Raw genomic sequence first — 15,367 nt, 5'->3', positions numbered from 1 at the left:
TGTTCCTTGGCATCAGCATTCCCAGTGTGTGCTCACAGCCCGCGGGACGCTGTTTTGGGAGCATTCAAATGGACTGGAGAAACCCCAACAAAATCCAAGGTTCAGGAAGTCGAATCTCTCCCCCACCCTCACCCCCCCACACCACACCTTCACCCCCACACCCCACCTTCACCCCACCCCCACCTTCACCCCCCCACCTTCACCCCCCACCTTCACCCCCACCCCCACCTTCACCCCACCCCCCACCTTCACCCCCACCCCCACCTTCACCCCCACACCACACCTTCACCCCCCCACACCACACCTTCACCCCCACCCCCCACCTTCACCCCCACCTTCACCCCACACTTCACCCCCACCCCCACCTTCCTCCCACACCCCCACACCCCCACTCCCTCTCTAGTGTAATCTGAGCAACAAACAAAAAAAGCATCAACCCCAAAAAGTCGGGTCTACTCAAAGCCTCTGAGCCATCACTCCCTCCCTCCCTCATTCCCTCCCTCCCTCACTCACTCATTCCCTCCCTCACTCACTCATTCCCTCCCTCCCTCATTCCCTCCCTCACTCCCTCACTTATTCACTCCCTCACTCCCTCCCTCCTTCCCTCCCTCACTCACTCATTCCCTCCCTCCCTCCCTCCCTCATTCCCTCCCTCATTTCCTCCCTCCCTCCCTCACTCATTCCCTCCCTCCCTCCCTCACCCACTCATTCCCTCCCTCACTCACTCACTCATTCCCTCCCTCCCTCACTCATTCCCTCCCTCCCTCCCTCACTCACTCATTCCCTCCCTCCCTCCCTCACTCATTCCCTCCCTCCCTCCCTCACTCATTCCCTCCCTCCCTCACTCATTCCCTCCCTCACTCACTCACTCATTCCCTCCCTCCCTCCCTCCTTCACTCATTCCTCCCTCCCTCCCTCCCTCACTCCCTCACTCATTCCCTCCTTCCCTCACTCACTCATTCCCTCCTTCCCTCACTCACTCATTCCCTCCCTCCCTCACTCATTCCCTCCCTCATTCCCCTTTCGTACTTGGACTTTTAACGCACATTGCGGGGTGTGGGGTTTGGTGAGTTAAGTGGGAGAGAGGCCAGAGAGCAGAGAGGGGGGGAGAGGGGAATAATACCCCCTCCCCCTCCCCCTCCCTCCCCCTCACCCCCCTCCCCTCCCTCCCTCCCCTCCCCTCCCCCCTCCCCCCCCTCCCCACCAAAATAATCAAAACTGTTTTTGGGGTAGAAAACAGCTGTTGACATTCACATGACAGTGGCTTTAAGGTGTACTGTGGCTGCAGTCGCTTTCATGGTCATCGACAGTCTTTATTTGTTTGTATGAATGTTTTCCTTCAACCTCTCTCGGGGTTTTTTTTGAGGGGGGGTGTTGTGGGGGGGGGTATTGTGGGGGGGTGTTGGGGGGGGTGTTGGGGGGGGTGTTGGGGGGGTGTTTGGGGGGTATTGTGGGGGGTGTTGGGGGGTGTGTTGAGGGGTGTGTTGGGGGTGTGTGTTGGGGGGGGTGTTGAGGGGCTGTGTTGTGTGTGTGTTGGGGTGTGTGTTGAGGGTGTGTTGGGGGTATGTGTTGGTGGGGGTGTGTGTGTTGGGGTGTGTGTTGGGTGTGTGTGTTGGGTGTGTGTGTTGAGGGGGTGTGTTGGGTGTGTGTGTGTTGAGGGGGTGTGTTGGGTGTGTGTGTTGGGGTGTGTGTTGGGTGTGTGTTGGGGGTGTGTGTTGAGGGGTGTGTTGGGGTGTGTGTTGAGGGGTGTGTTGGGGTGTGTGTTGGTGGGGTGTGTGTGTTGGGGTGTGTGTGTTGAGGGGGGATGTTGGGGGTTGTGTTGGGGGGGAAGGAGGTGAGTATGGTGGGGGGTTGGGGGGAGTATGGTGGGGGGGGGTGAGTATGGTGGGGGGTGGGGGGTGAGTATGGTGGGGGGGTGAGTATGGTGGGGGGGGGGGTGAGTATGGTGGGGGGTGAGTATGGTGGGGGGGGAGTATGGTGGGGAGGGGAGTATGGTGGGGGGGGGAGTATGGGGGGGGGGAGTATGCTGGGGGGGGTTGGGGGGAGTAAGGTGGGGGTGGGGGGTAGTATTGGTGGGGGGGGGGGGATAGTATGTGGGGTTGGGGGAGTATGGTGGGGGGGGAGTATGGTGGGGGGTGGGGGGGATGTGGGGGAGTATGGTGGGGGGGTGGGGGGGAGTATGGTGGGGGGGGAGTATGCTGGGGATTGGGGGGGGGAGTATGGTGGGGGGGAGTATGGGGGGGGTTGGGGGGAGTATGGTGGGGGGGTTGGGGGGGAGTATGGTGGGGGGGGGTAGTATGGGTGGGGGCGGGGGATAGTATGTGGGGGTGGGGGGGAGTATGGTGGGGGGAGTATGGTGGGGGGAGTATGGTGGGGGGGAAGATGGTGGTGGGGGGTTGGGGGAGTATGGTGGGGTGGGGGCAGTATGGTGGGGGGGTTGGGGGGGAGTATGGTGGTGGGGGGGAGTATGGTGGGGGGTTGGGGGGGGAGTATGGTGGTGGGGGGGAGGATGGTGGGGTGGGGGGGGTAGTATGGTGGTGGGGGGGGTGGGGGGAGTATGGTGGGGGGGGTGGGGGCAGTATGTGGTGGGGGTGGGGGGGGAGTATGGTGGGGGGGAGTATGGTGGGGGGTTGGGGGGTAGTATGGTGGGGGGTGGGGGTGGCAGTATGGTGGGGGGGTGGGGGGGAGTATGGTGGTGGGGGGGCCCACGTGAAAGCCTTCCCTCTGCTGCTGGGGGGGGGGGGATTGGGTGTGGGGTGGGGGGGATTGGGTGTGTGTGGGGGGTGGGGGGGGGGGTGGCACTGGATGGTGTGAAGTGTAATTAATGTGTGTTTTCGTTGCTTCGCGATCGCAACCGGTGACATTTTGCAGCCGGAACCCTCTGCCCGAGGATGGAGTACAGTATCTCTGTATTATTATTATTATTATTATTGTGCAGCACAGACTCTGCCTTTGTTGGGGATTCTCTGTGGCCTTGTGACTGGTTCCATTTGTGCAGGAAATGGCTCATTCATTAAAACCCTCTGGTTCCCCCCTTTCATCTGGGAGTCCGACTGTCCTTCAGTTTCTCTCCTTCACACCGGAACGGCTGAAGAGAGAGAAAGAGAGAGAGACGGGTTTTCTTCTTTTATTATTATTATTATTATTATTATTATTATTATTACCCAAGAAAAGAAATGAGGGAAGGGGTTTATTTTATCTGGTGGTTTAAGCCCATCGTCTGCACCTCCCGGGAGGCGAAAGAAGTCACCAAATTGGGGGTCGTGTTTTCCAATGAAGAATGATAAAGCGCAGAGACGCCGGACAGCAGCATCTGAGGGTGTGTCTGCTCCCCTCAAACTGTCGGGTCGGGTGGAGATACAGTAATTCCCCCCACTGCCCCCCCCCCCCCCCGCCCCACCACTCTCCCCGCAAACACACTTTGGTCACAACAAACGACAAGAAGAAACTACATTGGAATTAATTCCACCTCAGCTAAGATCAGGTTGCCAGCTGTCCCGTTCACTTTATCCTTCCTGCTTCTTCGAGGGCCCACGTCACATCTATCATTATCTTTTAACTTATCATACAATTCCCAATGGTTCGTGTGTGTGTCTGTACGTGTGAGTGTGTCTCTGTATGTATGTGTGTGAGTGTCTCTGTCTGTATGTGTGTGAATGTGTGTGTCTGTCTGTATGTGTGTGAATGTGTGTGTCTGTCTGTATGTGTGTGTATGTGTGTGTCTCTGACTATGTGTGTGAATGTGTGTGTGTCTGTATGTGTGTGTATGTGTGTGTGTGTCTGTGTGTGAATGTGTGTTCTCTGTCTGTGTGTGTGTGTCTGTGTGTGTGTGTGTGTGTGTGTGTGTGTGTGAATGTGTGTCTGTCTGTGAATGTGTGTGTGTGTGTGTTTGAAGCAGGATTTGTTTTAATTAATAAAAAAGCCCTGAGAAAGGGCACCCCCAAACCTTTACCTGTTTTTTTCCTTCTTTAACCCCCGCTGGTCAACCTGTGTGTATGCATTTTCAATATATTTTTCATACCCAGGATTTTATTTCAAGATTGTCCAGTGTTGGCAATCATTTTTCTAAGAAACCTTTTTTTTAAATAAAAAAAACTTCATTGGTTCGTATCGTAAACCTCATCGATTCGTGATTGTTTTTTTTGGGGGGGAAGGATCCTTTGTGATCTTCGAACTGTACTTCTTCCCCCTTCCACACTTTCTTCCTCCCTCCCCCCCCTCTCCCCACTCCTTCCTCCTCCTCCCCCATGGACTCTGGGTTTTTGGAGGGGAAGTTTGTGTGGGTGTTGGGGGGTGTTCAGAGTACAGACATCAAAATACTACACAGAACAATCTAAAAGTTTCCTAAATTATACCAGGCATAGAATCATCATATAATATACTTCATCTTATACTAATAAAGATGAAGTGTCTATCTGTCTGTGTGTCCGACACTTGCACAATAACCAATTGACGTGAAGACATGATTTATACCTCATCGGAAAGGTCTTGCAACTGGCAGTGTCATAGGTCTATCTTTTGTGGTGTTAGAGGAGTCCTTCCACATGAGTCCTCCCAGAGTTATAAAGACGAAAGGTCAATCTACATTCCATATTGGACCCTTTGGTTGCAAGCGAAGCAGAATATTTTGTGAAGCGCTTTGAGACGACTTGATAAGGCGCCATATCAAAAATGCAAGGATTATTATTTATTATCCATCCGTGGAATAAAATTGCGCTGTCGCCTCCACGTTCGTACGAAGCAACGGAATGAAGATCCGATTGTCTTCTCTCCGTTGAAAGGACTAACGGATGAAAGTAACTCATTTCTGCCGCTGTGAATAACATCCCCCCCACCCCCCACTCAGTGAAACCTGAACGCATTTTACTTCTGCTGTAAATGTCACGAGGTTCAGAACGAAATGCATGGTTGCGTGGCATTTTTTTCACAGCTCCCCAATGTCTCCTTTTAAGCCAAATTAATCGTCGGTATCGTCAAGAGATGGGGGTGGGGTGGTGGTGGTGGGGTGGGGGGGTGGGGGAAGAGGGTAAAAGCTGTCAATTTATTTATTCAGTATGTAAAGTTAGATGTGCGCTCAGTGGGAGAAAGACACTGAAGTCTACCCCCACCAGCCCCACCCCCACACACACCTTATTACATTTCAGTGGTTAATAACTCTTAACATGCTTCCACTTAGTGTTTTCTTTGCACTGATTAATGGTAATAGGACTGTGTGAGCTATCTCCTCCCTCACACAGGCGCACACGCACACACCCATATGTACACATACACACGTCCACATACATGCACACATACATGATTAGCGGTAACTGTGTGAGGACTGTGTGAGCTGTCTCCTTCCTCGCACACACAGATATATACACATACATGCAAACATAGATACACAGCCATACATTTCACAATCTATGGGTTTTGCCCACACGCACACATGCATACACACACATACATATATACATACCATACATGCATACACACACACATACATATAAACATACCATAGATGCATACACACACATAATAATAATAATAATAATAATAATAATAATAATAATCCTTGCATTTGATATAGCGCTTTTCACGTCGGGAGGACGTCCCAAAGCGCTTCACAGAACACACTGTAAAGTGAATTGACTGTATATTTGTGGGCGAACATACATACATATATGCAAACCAATCATGCATATACACATGCGCGTACATGCATGCGTGATGAAGGGGGTGCGGTGGGGGTGGGGTGGGGTGCGGGGGGGGCTGAGACATGTAAACACATGCGGGTCAGCCAGACCATGAGCTTTTGTTCTCAGTGTCAGTCTGTGCTTTTCAGAAGGACAGGAAGCAGGGAGGGTCGGTGGCACTTTAATGCGCGGAGGTCTCTGATCTGATGGCTTTCTCATACCAATGGGCAGCCTGTGTGTGTGTGTGTGGGGGGGGGGGGCAGGATGTGTACACACTGTCCACCTGGAGTTCGCCGCTGTTGCCTTTCACAAAGAGAGAGAGAGAGAGCCCTGGTCGCACCGCTGGCTCTCAATGAGGTGCCGGTTTCAGGGGTTGCAGTGACTGGGCGGAGATAAAGGGAGGTTTCGCTTGGCTGAGTTCCCAGGACAGGATGGATCCCAGCTTGGCTGGTACTAATGGTGTGTGTGTGTGTGTGTTGGGGGGGGTGGGGGTGGGGGTGGGGGGGCTTCACCATTCTGACATTGATGAACGCCGTCCACCTTTTCATACGGTAATTAAATGGTGTCAGTCAGAGAGTGTGCAAAGGCAGTGCAGTCACCCCAGTCTGCTGCCTGCCTGACACCGGGGCTGCCCGAAGCCCACACTGTGCCGTGGTAACTACATACAAACCCATATCACACAAGTATTGTACATAAGCTGTTCGACAACATGTCCTCATTGATGTCCCCCCCCCCCCCCCCCACCCCCGTTAATTTCGGGACGTTAAAAAAATACAGGATGTCAATTTACCCCTCATCAATCGGCCGCCGCGTTTCGCCCACAAATATACAGTCAATTCACTTTACAGTCTATTCTGTGAAGCGCTTTGAGATGTCGAGAAGACGTGAAAAGCGCTATATCAAATGCAAGGATTATTATTATTATATCAAATGCAAGGGTTATTATTATATTATTATTATTATTAAACCATTCAATGTGGGAATACGGGAACACTTTTATTGAACCACAGCAAAAGGTTTGTTTGCCCCAGCCCAGACGGGAGATATATTTCAGTCTACCCGTTTTGCCCACAAAATATACAGTTAATTTACTTTACAGTATATTCTGTTTTGAGATGTCTCGACGACGTGATAAAGCGCTCTATCAACTGTAAGGATTATTTTTTATCACTGCGGAAGCAGAACCTATCTATCATTTTGATTCGGAGTATGAAAAGTCACTTTTACTGTGACCTGAGTTTTCAGGAAGGGCTGTGTGTGTGTGTGTGGGGGGGGGGGGGGGGGGGGGGGGTGGGGCGGTGGGGGGAGAGCAAGATTCCACTGCACAAACATGAAGAACAGTCTCTACTTTAGAAATCATTCCTACCCTGAGTTTTTTCTGCTCAGTGACACAAATATGACCTGTTGTTGCTTTTTTAAGGGGGAAAAAATGGTCTCTGACACCTCAGAGCCTCGGGACGTTCTCCCAACGCGAAAGGCGCTACGCAAATGTCACTTGTTGTTGTTCTTGTTGTAAGTGGATCTCTAAATGGACGCAGCTCTTTGGATGCTTTAAAATGAGTTGCCAAGGCTCGCACACTTCAGTGGGTTCCTTTCACTGGGGTTGCTTTTCGATGCCCCCGGTCGATCATTTCACATCTTCTGCAGCCGCGCTGAATGCAGATAGAGCCTGGAGCGATATCCAGCTGACTTTGCTTCTAGTTGAAGGGTTGGCAGTGAGCAGTGGTCAGCCTGTCGCTGCTGAGGATGTCCATCAGTGGCAACATTACCGCAGCCAACAGCAGGTTGTGTGAACACTACCCTACAATCCCCCGATGTAGCCCGCCAGTGTCCAAAACGACAACTTCCAAGTTAAATAAACTTAAATAAATAATCAAACTTACATAAATAATAATAATAATAATAATTCGGTGACCTACGACTGTTTGTTGAGGATGTTGCTGTGCAGGATTGGTCACCGCGTCTCATCCACAAAATGTACAGTCAATGAATTCACTTTACAGTATATCCTGTGAAGCGCTTTGAGACGTCTCAACGATGTGATAAGGCGTTATATCAATGCAATGATTATTATTATTATTATTATGAAAGCTGTTTTTTTGTGGTGGAAAGAGGGAGAGATTATTTACTCATCTTATAACAAAGTATTCTTTGGACCAATACCTGCTTTTGATCACTTATTGAGTGACACCCCCCCTCCCCTTTACTGGAAAGGTCCTTCTGATGCGGACATTGGTTGAGGACAAGACCGGGTCGGTCGATGTGGCAGGGCTGAGCTGGACTCACTGACTGGACAATCGCCCAAGACGGTTAGACGTGAGCAATGGCCACTAGGGGCGTTCACCATTGGGTGCCTGTCGAACTGTACTGCGATAGAAGGAAAAAAAGAATTCCTTGGTTCCTTGCCCAATACAATAAGCTTGCTAAAATTCATTGCTGAAACGTAATAAATAAATCAGTTTCACTGCTGCCCTCCCCCTCGTATCCACTTCCTGCCATAAAGCCCCAGTATTTGGAATGAGCTGACCTTGGCAACTGTGTGTGTGTGTGTGTGGTGTGTGTGGTGCGTGTGTAAAAAAATGCAAAGGTTCGTTTCATTACGAATGAAATCTTTTATTCGCAAAAAAAACCGAAACACAAATGGGGCTGCACAAGCCACATTTAGTGTTTCCCTTCCAGAAGCGTAGCAACGTTTGCACCGCACCTTTCTCGTGCTGGAAGGACATCTCAAAGGGCTGCACGCTGTCGGCTGGCCGACTGAGCCGGGGGGTGGGAGTCCAGAACAGTGGGGTGGGATGGTGGAAGGTGGGGGAGGGGAAAAGATGACCGGAAGCGCGGTCAAAGGGTGAGGTCTTGATGTGCCTCGAAAGAGAGGAGGGAAGGGGGCGCGAGCCGGAGGGACTCCAAAAATGGAACTCCAGAGAGCGGGGGCAAAATGGCGATGGTGTGGCAGATGGGATGGGATGGAATGGGGGGGGTGGGACATGAAGCAAGCCGGTGTTTGCCCTGCTCAGGGAATGGACAGGTCAAGAGGTTGCAGAGGAGGGAGGGGAGGGGGAGTGGAATGAAGGATGTAGAGAAGTTTTCACTTCTGCGAGGAAACTGTGCAGCACGTCACTCGGTGTCTGTCCTCGCTACCCACCCCCCCACCCCACCACCGCCGCCTCCATGCAGGGCAAGGGCAGTGCCGATTGTGAACCACAAAACACTGCCCTCAATTCTCCTCTCTGCCCCCCCACACTCCCTCTCTCTCCCCCTGCCCCCCACCCATCCCCCAATCGCTCTCACTCCTAATCAGCCACGCAAGTCACTACCTGCAGCGGTAGGAGCCAGCGGTCGCTGAGGACATGGTGGATAAGGAGACGCACTTGGCTTCCTGGCAGATTGCGGCAACGGCCGGTATTGTTTTCACTCTCCACGCCACGTCCTCCCGGCCGCCAGCTCCTGCCGCCGCCGCAGGGAGAACTTCCGATCCCCAGGGGAGAGAGGGAGCAGAAGTAGGAACGTTGTAAATGGTCTCGGGCCGGGTAAAATCATCCAGCGGGCCGGATGTGGCCCGTGGGCTACCAGTTGCGCCACACCGATCGAGGCGACACTCCTATGCCATGCTGGGCGAGTGCTGCTATAACGGAGATGCTGTCTTTTGGATTAGCCGTTAAGCTCGAGCCCCACCTGCGCGTTCGGGTGGATTGGTAAAGATCCCATGGCGCTATTTGAAAGGAGAAGGGCGTGTCTCCCAGGCTCTCGGCCAACAGTCCTCCAGCTAAATTTGGTCATTCGCTTCAGAGCTGTTTATGGAAGAACGCCGCGCACAAATTGGATGCCACGTTTGCCTACAGCTACCCAGTCGCTCCATTTGGCAAGAAGTTCCCCGTGAAGAGCTTTGACGGCGTAGATGCCGTAATCAAATGCACGATTTCTTATTCGAGGCACGATGCGTGATATGGGAGTAACAAAGAAAACTGAGACTACGGAAATTCGCGTCTGCATTTTTGCTGATCAGATCTGTGTTACTTTGCATCTCAGTGTGTAGCAGCCAAGCCATTAGTGAAAAGGGGAGAAACACTGCATTTTAAGCATTAATCAGAGTGATGCAATTATATTTGTGTCACAGATATATATATGGTATACACTCTATTTAGCACCTGATGTTTGCACTATACTCATGTTCAATGCTAATCATCGTTGTCCTATATCAGGGTCAGGATGCATCTCGGAAGTGGTTATTGGCCATGAAGTGCTTACTGAGTAGCACATGATTGATCATAATACCCAAACAGCCTGACCTTTATGGCCAATCAATGTGGCCTTTAACAGTGACATTTTGGTGATCTGAAGGCAGTCTTTTGTTGTCAGAGATCAGACGCTGATGTGTTTGAAGTTGGCAATGCTCCTAATGTGCTTCCTTTGAACTTCTTAGGCCTCTTTGTGTTGAATTACTAACTCTTTGGAAACACACCTGGGCAAACCTGTTGGCTGTTCTCTGGTTGATTTTTTTTGGGCGGGTTGGGGGGGGAGGGGGGGAAATAAAATAAATTGAGGCTGTGCCGATAGGCTTTCTTTTGACAATTGACTAATCGATCAATTTCTGAAATCATTCATTCTTTAGATGTGTTAAAGCAGCGTGCAAGGTCAATGTGCGCACAGTTCCAAACCCTCCTTTCCGCAGAATAACTTCCATTTTGTTGAAAAACAAAGTTAGAAAAATAAAACTGGAATCACGAGAACCTCTTGCAAAGTGGGCTCTCAGCGTAGAATTCAGAATACTGTCCTATACGGTGTCTGTACCAACAGGCCAAGTAATGACGGACGATTGAAATTTTCACTGCTAAATATACTGTAAGATTCCTTCTGAACACAAGATATTTTAAGGCATTTCAGCTGCAGCATTCTCGCGTTGTTCGCTTAGCAATTCAAGTGCTGCAAAAATATGCAAGGTTTTGAATGAGACAGAATAGTTGAAAAGGGATCAGGAATCCAGAAGGCGATGTCAGCTGCCAAGAATGGATGTGCTCTTTAAAAGCTTCCCATAATACTGCAGATGGAAAGAGAGCGCGTTTCTCTGAAAACTGATACTATATCAACAGAACGAATGGGCTTTGTTCAAGCAGGAAGTGGGAGACATACCTCATACATACCTCTAGCATCCCAATTCTCTTGCAGAACCTCTCTGGGCAGCTCTTCCTGCCTTTGAAAAAGACTTCGTCTGTTTTCCCTGTAGTGAATCATCCACGCGACACTTTAAAGAAACACTCTCAATGTTAAATCTCCTGATTCCACATCCACGTACACAAATCACTAAAAACGAGCTCACAGGCACAAAAAGTTATCATAACGGCTGATGGGATGTTGGCCTTTATCTCAAGGGGTGGGGGGGCTGGAATATAAAGGAGAGGAAATGATGCTTCAACTGTCTGGAGCCTTGGTCAGACCCCATCTGCAGTACAGGGTTCAGTTTCGGGCACCGCACTTCAGGAAGGATATATTGGCTCTGGAGGGGGTGCAACACAGATTCACCAGGATGACACCAGGCCTTAAAGGGTTAAACTACGAGGACAGTGTTGCATAAACTTGGTCTGTATTCCCTTGAGTTTAGAAGGTTGAAGGGTGATCTAATTGAGGTTCTTATCATAAATTCACAACTCTGCCGCCCGCATACTGACCCGGACCAAACTCCGTCCCCACATCTCACCAGCTCTGGCCCAGGCTCCACTGGCTCCCCATCACTGAACACATCGACTTCAAGATCCTCTCACTCTCGTGTTCAAATCCCTTCACTCCCTGGCCCCTCCCTCCCTCCCTCCCCGACCTCCTCACTCCCCAATCCACCACCCGGCGCCTCCACTCGACTGGCCCCGGCTCCCGCTTGTCCCTCGCACCCTCCGCCCCATCACCGGTGGTTGTGCCCTTAAGCCACTACGCCCCGAAACTCTGGAACGCTCTCCCTCAATCCCTCCGCCTCCCCATTTTCAAGTCCTGCCTGAAAACGTTCCTTTTCGACCGGACACCCCCCTCACCCCCCACCGGCTCACAGTCAGGCTCCGTCACTGTTAAGCTCTGAGACACTGCCCTGCGTGGAGGGCGCCATATAAGTGCGAGCTGTCGTCGTTGTTAAAATAATAAAGGGATTCGATAGCGTAGATACAGAGAAACTATTTCCTCTGGTGGGGGAATCAGGAACACGGGGGGCAAAATCTTAAAATTAGAGTTACGCCATTTAGGAGTGAAATCAGGAGACAGTTTTTCACCCAAAGGTCAGTGGAAATCTGGAACTCTCTCCCCCAGAAGACTGTGGATGCTGGATCCATTCAGACTGAGATGGATAGATATTTGTTAGGTCGGGGTATCAAGGGATATGGGAATGATGGAACAGGCTCGAGGGGCTGAATGGCCTACTCCTGTTCCTATGCGTCTATGATTCCAACCGACTGAGCTATTTATTGGTGATGTTCCTGTCCTCTGTGTAACACAGCATTGCAGTATTTTTACCACAGCGGCTGATTTGCTACAATCAAATCTATTTGTTGTTTTAGCTGCAAATTTTGTTTTGCAAATGTCAGCAGTGCGGAAATGTTCAAATTGCAATTGAGCTCAATCCCAAACCCGAAAGCCAACATAGTCCAAAACATGACAAGTGAGACATTAGGTTGAGGCACCAATAGAACCGGTGCCTGGACAAATGAACGGTAATCTTGTTTATAAAGAAAATTGACACTTTTAATAATGAAAATAATAATAATAATCTTTGCATTTGACATAGCGCCTTATCACATCGTCGAGACATCTCAAAGCGCTTCACAGAATTGTATTGTAAAGTGGATTGACTGTGTATTTTGTGGGCCAAACCACCCATGAAACCTACAGCTAAAAGCTTTATCATGAAACCTCATCATCAAAGGCTTCAGAAAACAAACCTTACTTTGGAGTTTCTTCTGCTCCGCTCACTAATATAGCAAATTATTCGATATGACCTTATGATGGAGCATTGAAAGATTCATTCCACTTAATGAGCACAGCAGATTAGCTCCCCCGCACCCCATTGTATTTAATATACAATTTTAAACCAGTAGTTTACTCTGTCCTGAGTTTAAATACAGAGGCCCAAATTCCATTCAAACTTCCATCCTGAAAGACCATTTTGTCTCAAATTTAAGATGGTGTAGAATTGTGAACAATTCTTAAAGTCAGTCTTAATTTGAACGCTAGCTAATTTGGAAGCCAGTTTCTTTTTAAAAAAAACTACCTCCCAAATAATATTAATACATTTCGCATTGGAAAAAGCCACATCACGTCACTGAAACATCTAAAAGCTCTTCACAGATATTACTACTGAGTGTAGTGACTGTATTTTTCGATGAAGGTGATTGCAATTTACAAGCAATAATGTCCCACCCAACATGCATGAAGTGAATGACTGATTGCATCTGGGGGATTGTTGGCCAGGACACTGGAAGAAACTCTTTTCTCTTTTTGAATAGTGCCAAGGAATCCTTAGCATCCACCTGAACAGGCAGATGGGACCTTGGTTTAACGTCTTAGCTGATGAACGGCACCTCTAACGATGCACTGCTCGTCCAGTATTGCACTGGAGTGTCAAATTAACACTGAGTTGAATCAGTGACAAAAATTCTGCACTCTCTTACATTTTAACACAAAATGCGATTACAGGCGAAGACCATGTGACATTTCAGGCCAACAATTATCAGTGATTGTTTGGTTTTTCAGTGTGGAAAAATATTTCAGGAATTCTGGAACAGCCTAAAGAAATATCAGAGCTTCCTGATGGCTCCAGTAGTGTGTCTCAGACTCGCACAAATTGGGAAGGTCTCACATTTCATTGTAGATCTGGACTATGTTTTCTGGTCACTGCTGGGAAGAGAAACTACATTTTTTTTGAAAGAACAGTTCAAAATGTGAGTTTCATGCGCATGGAAATCATAATCGTACAATTTAATTTCTCACCAGTATGAGCCCAAGTTATCATTGTATCCTTGAGACTTGAGATGTCTCGACGACGTGATTTGGCGCTGTACCAAATGCAAGGATTATTATGCCTTTGACCGGCATCCAACACAATGTTCTCATAGGCTGTGCAGTCCACTTTGCTGCTGGTAGTTGGTGTAAAACTCGATGAGCTTCTCAGGAATCCTCGGAGTCACAATTTTAAGTGACTGAACAAAATGCCTTTCCATAACACTCTGGGCCTGGAGATTTTCCTGAAGAGCCAAAAGGGCAGCTTCTCTGCAAAGGGCAACGATCTGAAAGGGAACCACAAGAAATACAGAAATATTTAAAGGGGAAACAATGGCTCAGGAACTCTCTGTTAAGGCCTTTTAGCCACTACTCCTCCTGAACAGCTCTATATAAATGCAAGTTGTTGTTAACTGGACTGGAAGGATTTGAGTGCACTTATACAGCCTGATTAATACCCTGTAAACAACAACTCAGAACTGAGGCAGCCTTGGATTTTGTTTGTGATTTTTGAAGAGAACAACTTTTCGGGAAGACGAGTTGGGACTATCGCTCTCGTTTATTCCTATGGCCGCCCCCCTATAGTCACCCTTTCACTGTCTTCAAACTAAACCAGCACCAAGCTTGACAGTGGCAAAATCAGAGGATGTGGCTTTAAGACTTTGAGGAATACAAACCCTGAAATCTGCCTGTAAAACCCTGCCAGCTATTGGCATTTGGAACCAGATGACCGTCAGTTGCATTTCAAGAGACAGATCACTACTGTGGAAGCCCTCTCACAATGAAAGGGACATTGTGATGGGGTGGAGAGGGGGTGTGGTGGAGGGGGAACGAACAAGAAGTTGTATTCAATATGCCTTGTGTCTGGGATAATGATAAAAGGCTGCTGGAACGTACTTGCACAGCCATTACACATATTTCTTAAGCGCCTGTTCATTGATTGGCTTTTGTGGAGCTTGCCGTTCGGCCGCTTTCTAGAGGACGCGGTTGCAATGGTGCGTGGGTGAGATTAAAAAAACGCACAAGGCTTTGGATCATTTCATCTTGTTCTAAGAGTCAGCGAGAGCCCAGCGGAAGCTGCTTATGTACTGTACTTCAGTTGACTGCAAACATTGTTTCTCCCCCCCACTCCCAATACCCCCCCCCTCACACACACACACACACACGCGCGCACACAGTCCAAAAGAAAATTCCAGTAGAGAGCATTCAGCACGATTCTCAACGGGGGAGAATGAAAGGCTCGCAGGAATGAGATTCTTTCGGAAGAACATCATTTGTGCCACAGTGCCTGGATTATCCTTCCGAGCAGTCCAACTGAGTGTTCCGTTTTACATCTGCCAGTTACTAAAAACACTGGCGTGCCAGGGAGACCGAGCTGAATTGCTCTCGAATGAAGAAGTCAATTCAAACGCGGCTTCCGCTCGTCAGGAGTGCACAAGGCGATAAGTGTCCGTCTTAAGTGACCCACACGGCCGCCAAAGGTGCAACTTCAGAAAACTTGGATACATTTCCCAGTGTGTTTCTCAGCTAAAGCCTAAATTATACATCTCGCTCCCGTCCCCTCATTTTAGTCTGTTCTATTGCCCCCCTTGTTGTATTGTCCTTGACCACACGCCAATACCTAACCTCAAACCTGCACGGCACAGATTGTCGTACCCTTTATGCTGTGGCAAGCAATGTGAGCCCGTGCTCACTGGGACAGCGAGCGATGCCGTGTGCTT

The 15,367-nt window shown here is 49.3% G+C and overlaps 1 protein-coding gene across 1 annotated transcript in view; it reads right to left on the bottom strand.

The window, feature by feature from the left end:
* Positions 1-13,161: 13,161 nt before the first annotated feature.
* Positions 13,162-15,367, bottom strand: part of spata5 (spermatogenesis associated 5) — a 158,345-nt gene continuing 156,139 nt past the window's right edge. Inside the window, exon 16 of the mRNA XM_007908282.2 lies at positions 13,162-13,933. Coding sequence (XP_007906473.2) covers positions 13,757-13,933 — 177 coding nt within the window. The 3' untranslated portion in view covers positions 13,162-13,756. The remainder of the gene's footprint in view (positions 13,934-15,367) is intronic.

The sequence above is a fragment of the Callorhinchus milii genome, unplaced genomic scaffold, assembly GCF_018977255.1.
Source record: "Callorhinchus milii isolate IMCB2004 unplaced genomic scaffold, IMCB_Cmil_1.0 Scaffold1, whole genome shotgun sequence".
Classification (NCBI taxonomy): domain Eukaryota; kingdom Metazoa; phylum Chordata; class Chondrichthyes; order Chimaeriformes; family Callorhinchidae; genus Callorhinchus; species Callorhinchus milii.
Note: the sequence above shows the minus strand (reverse complement) of the source record. Positions and strands in the feature narration are given on the sequence as shown.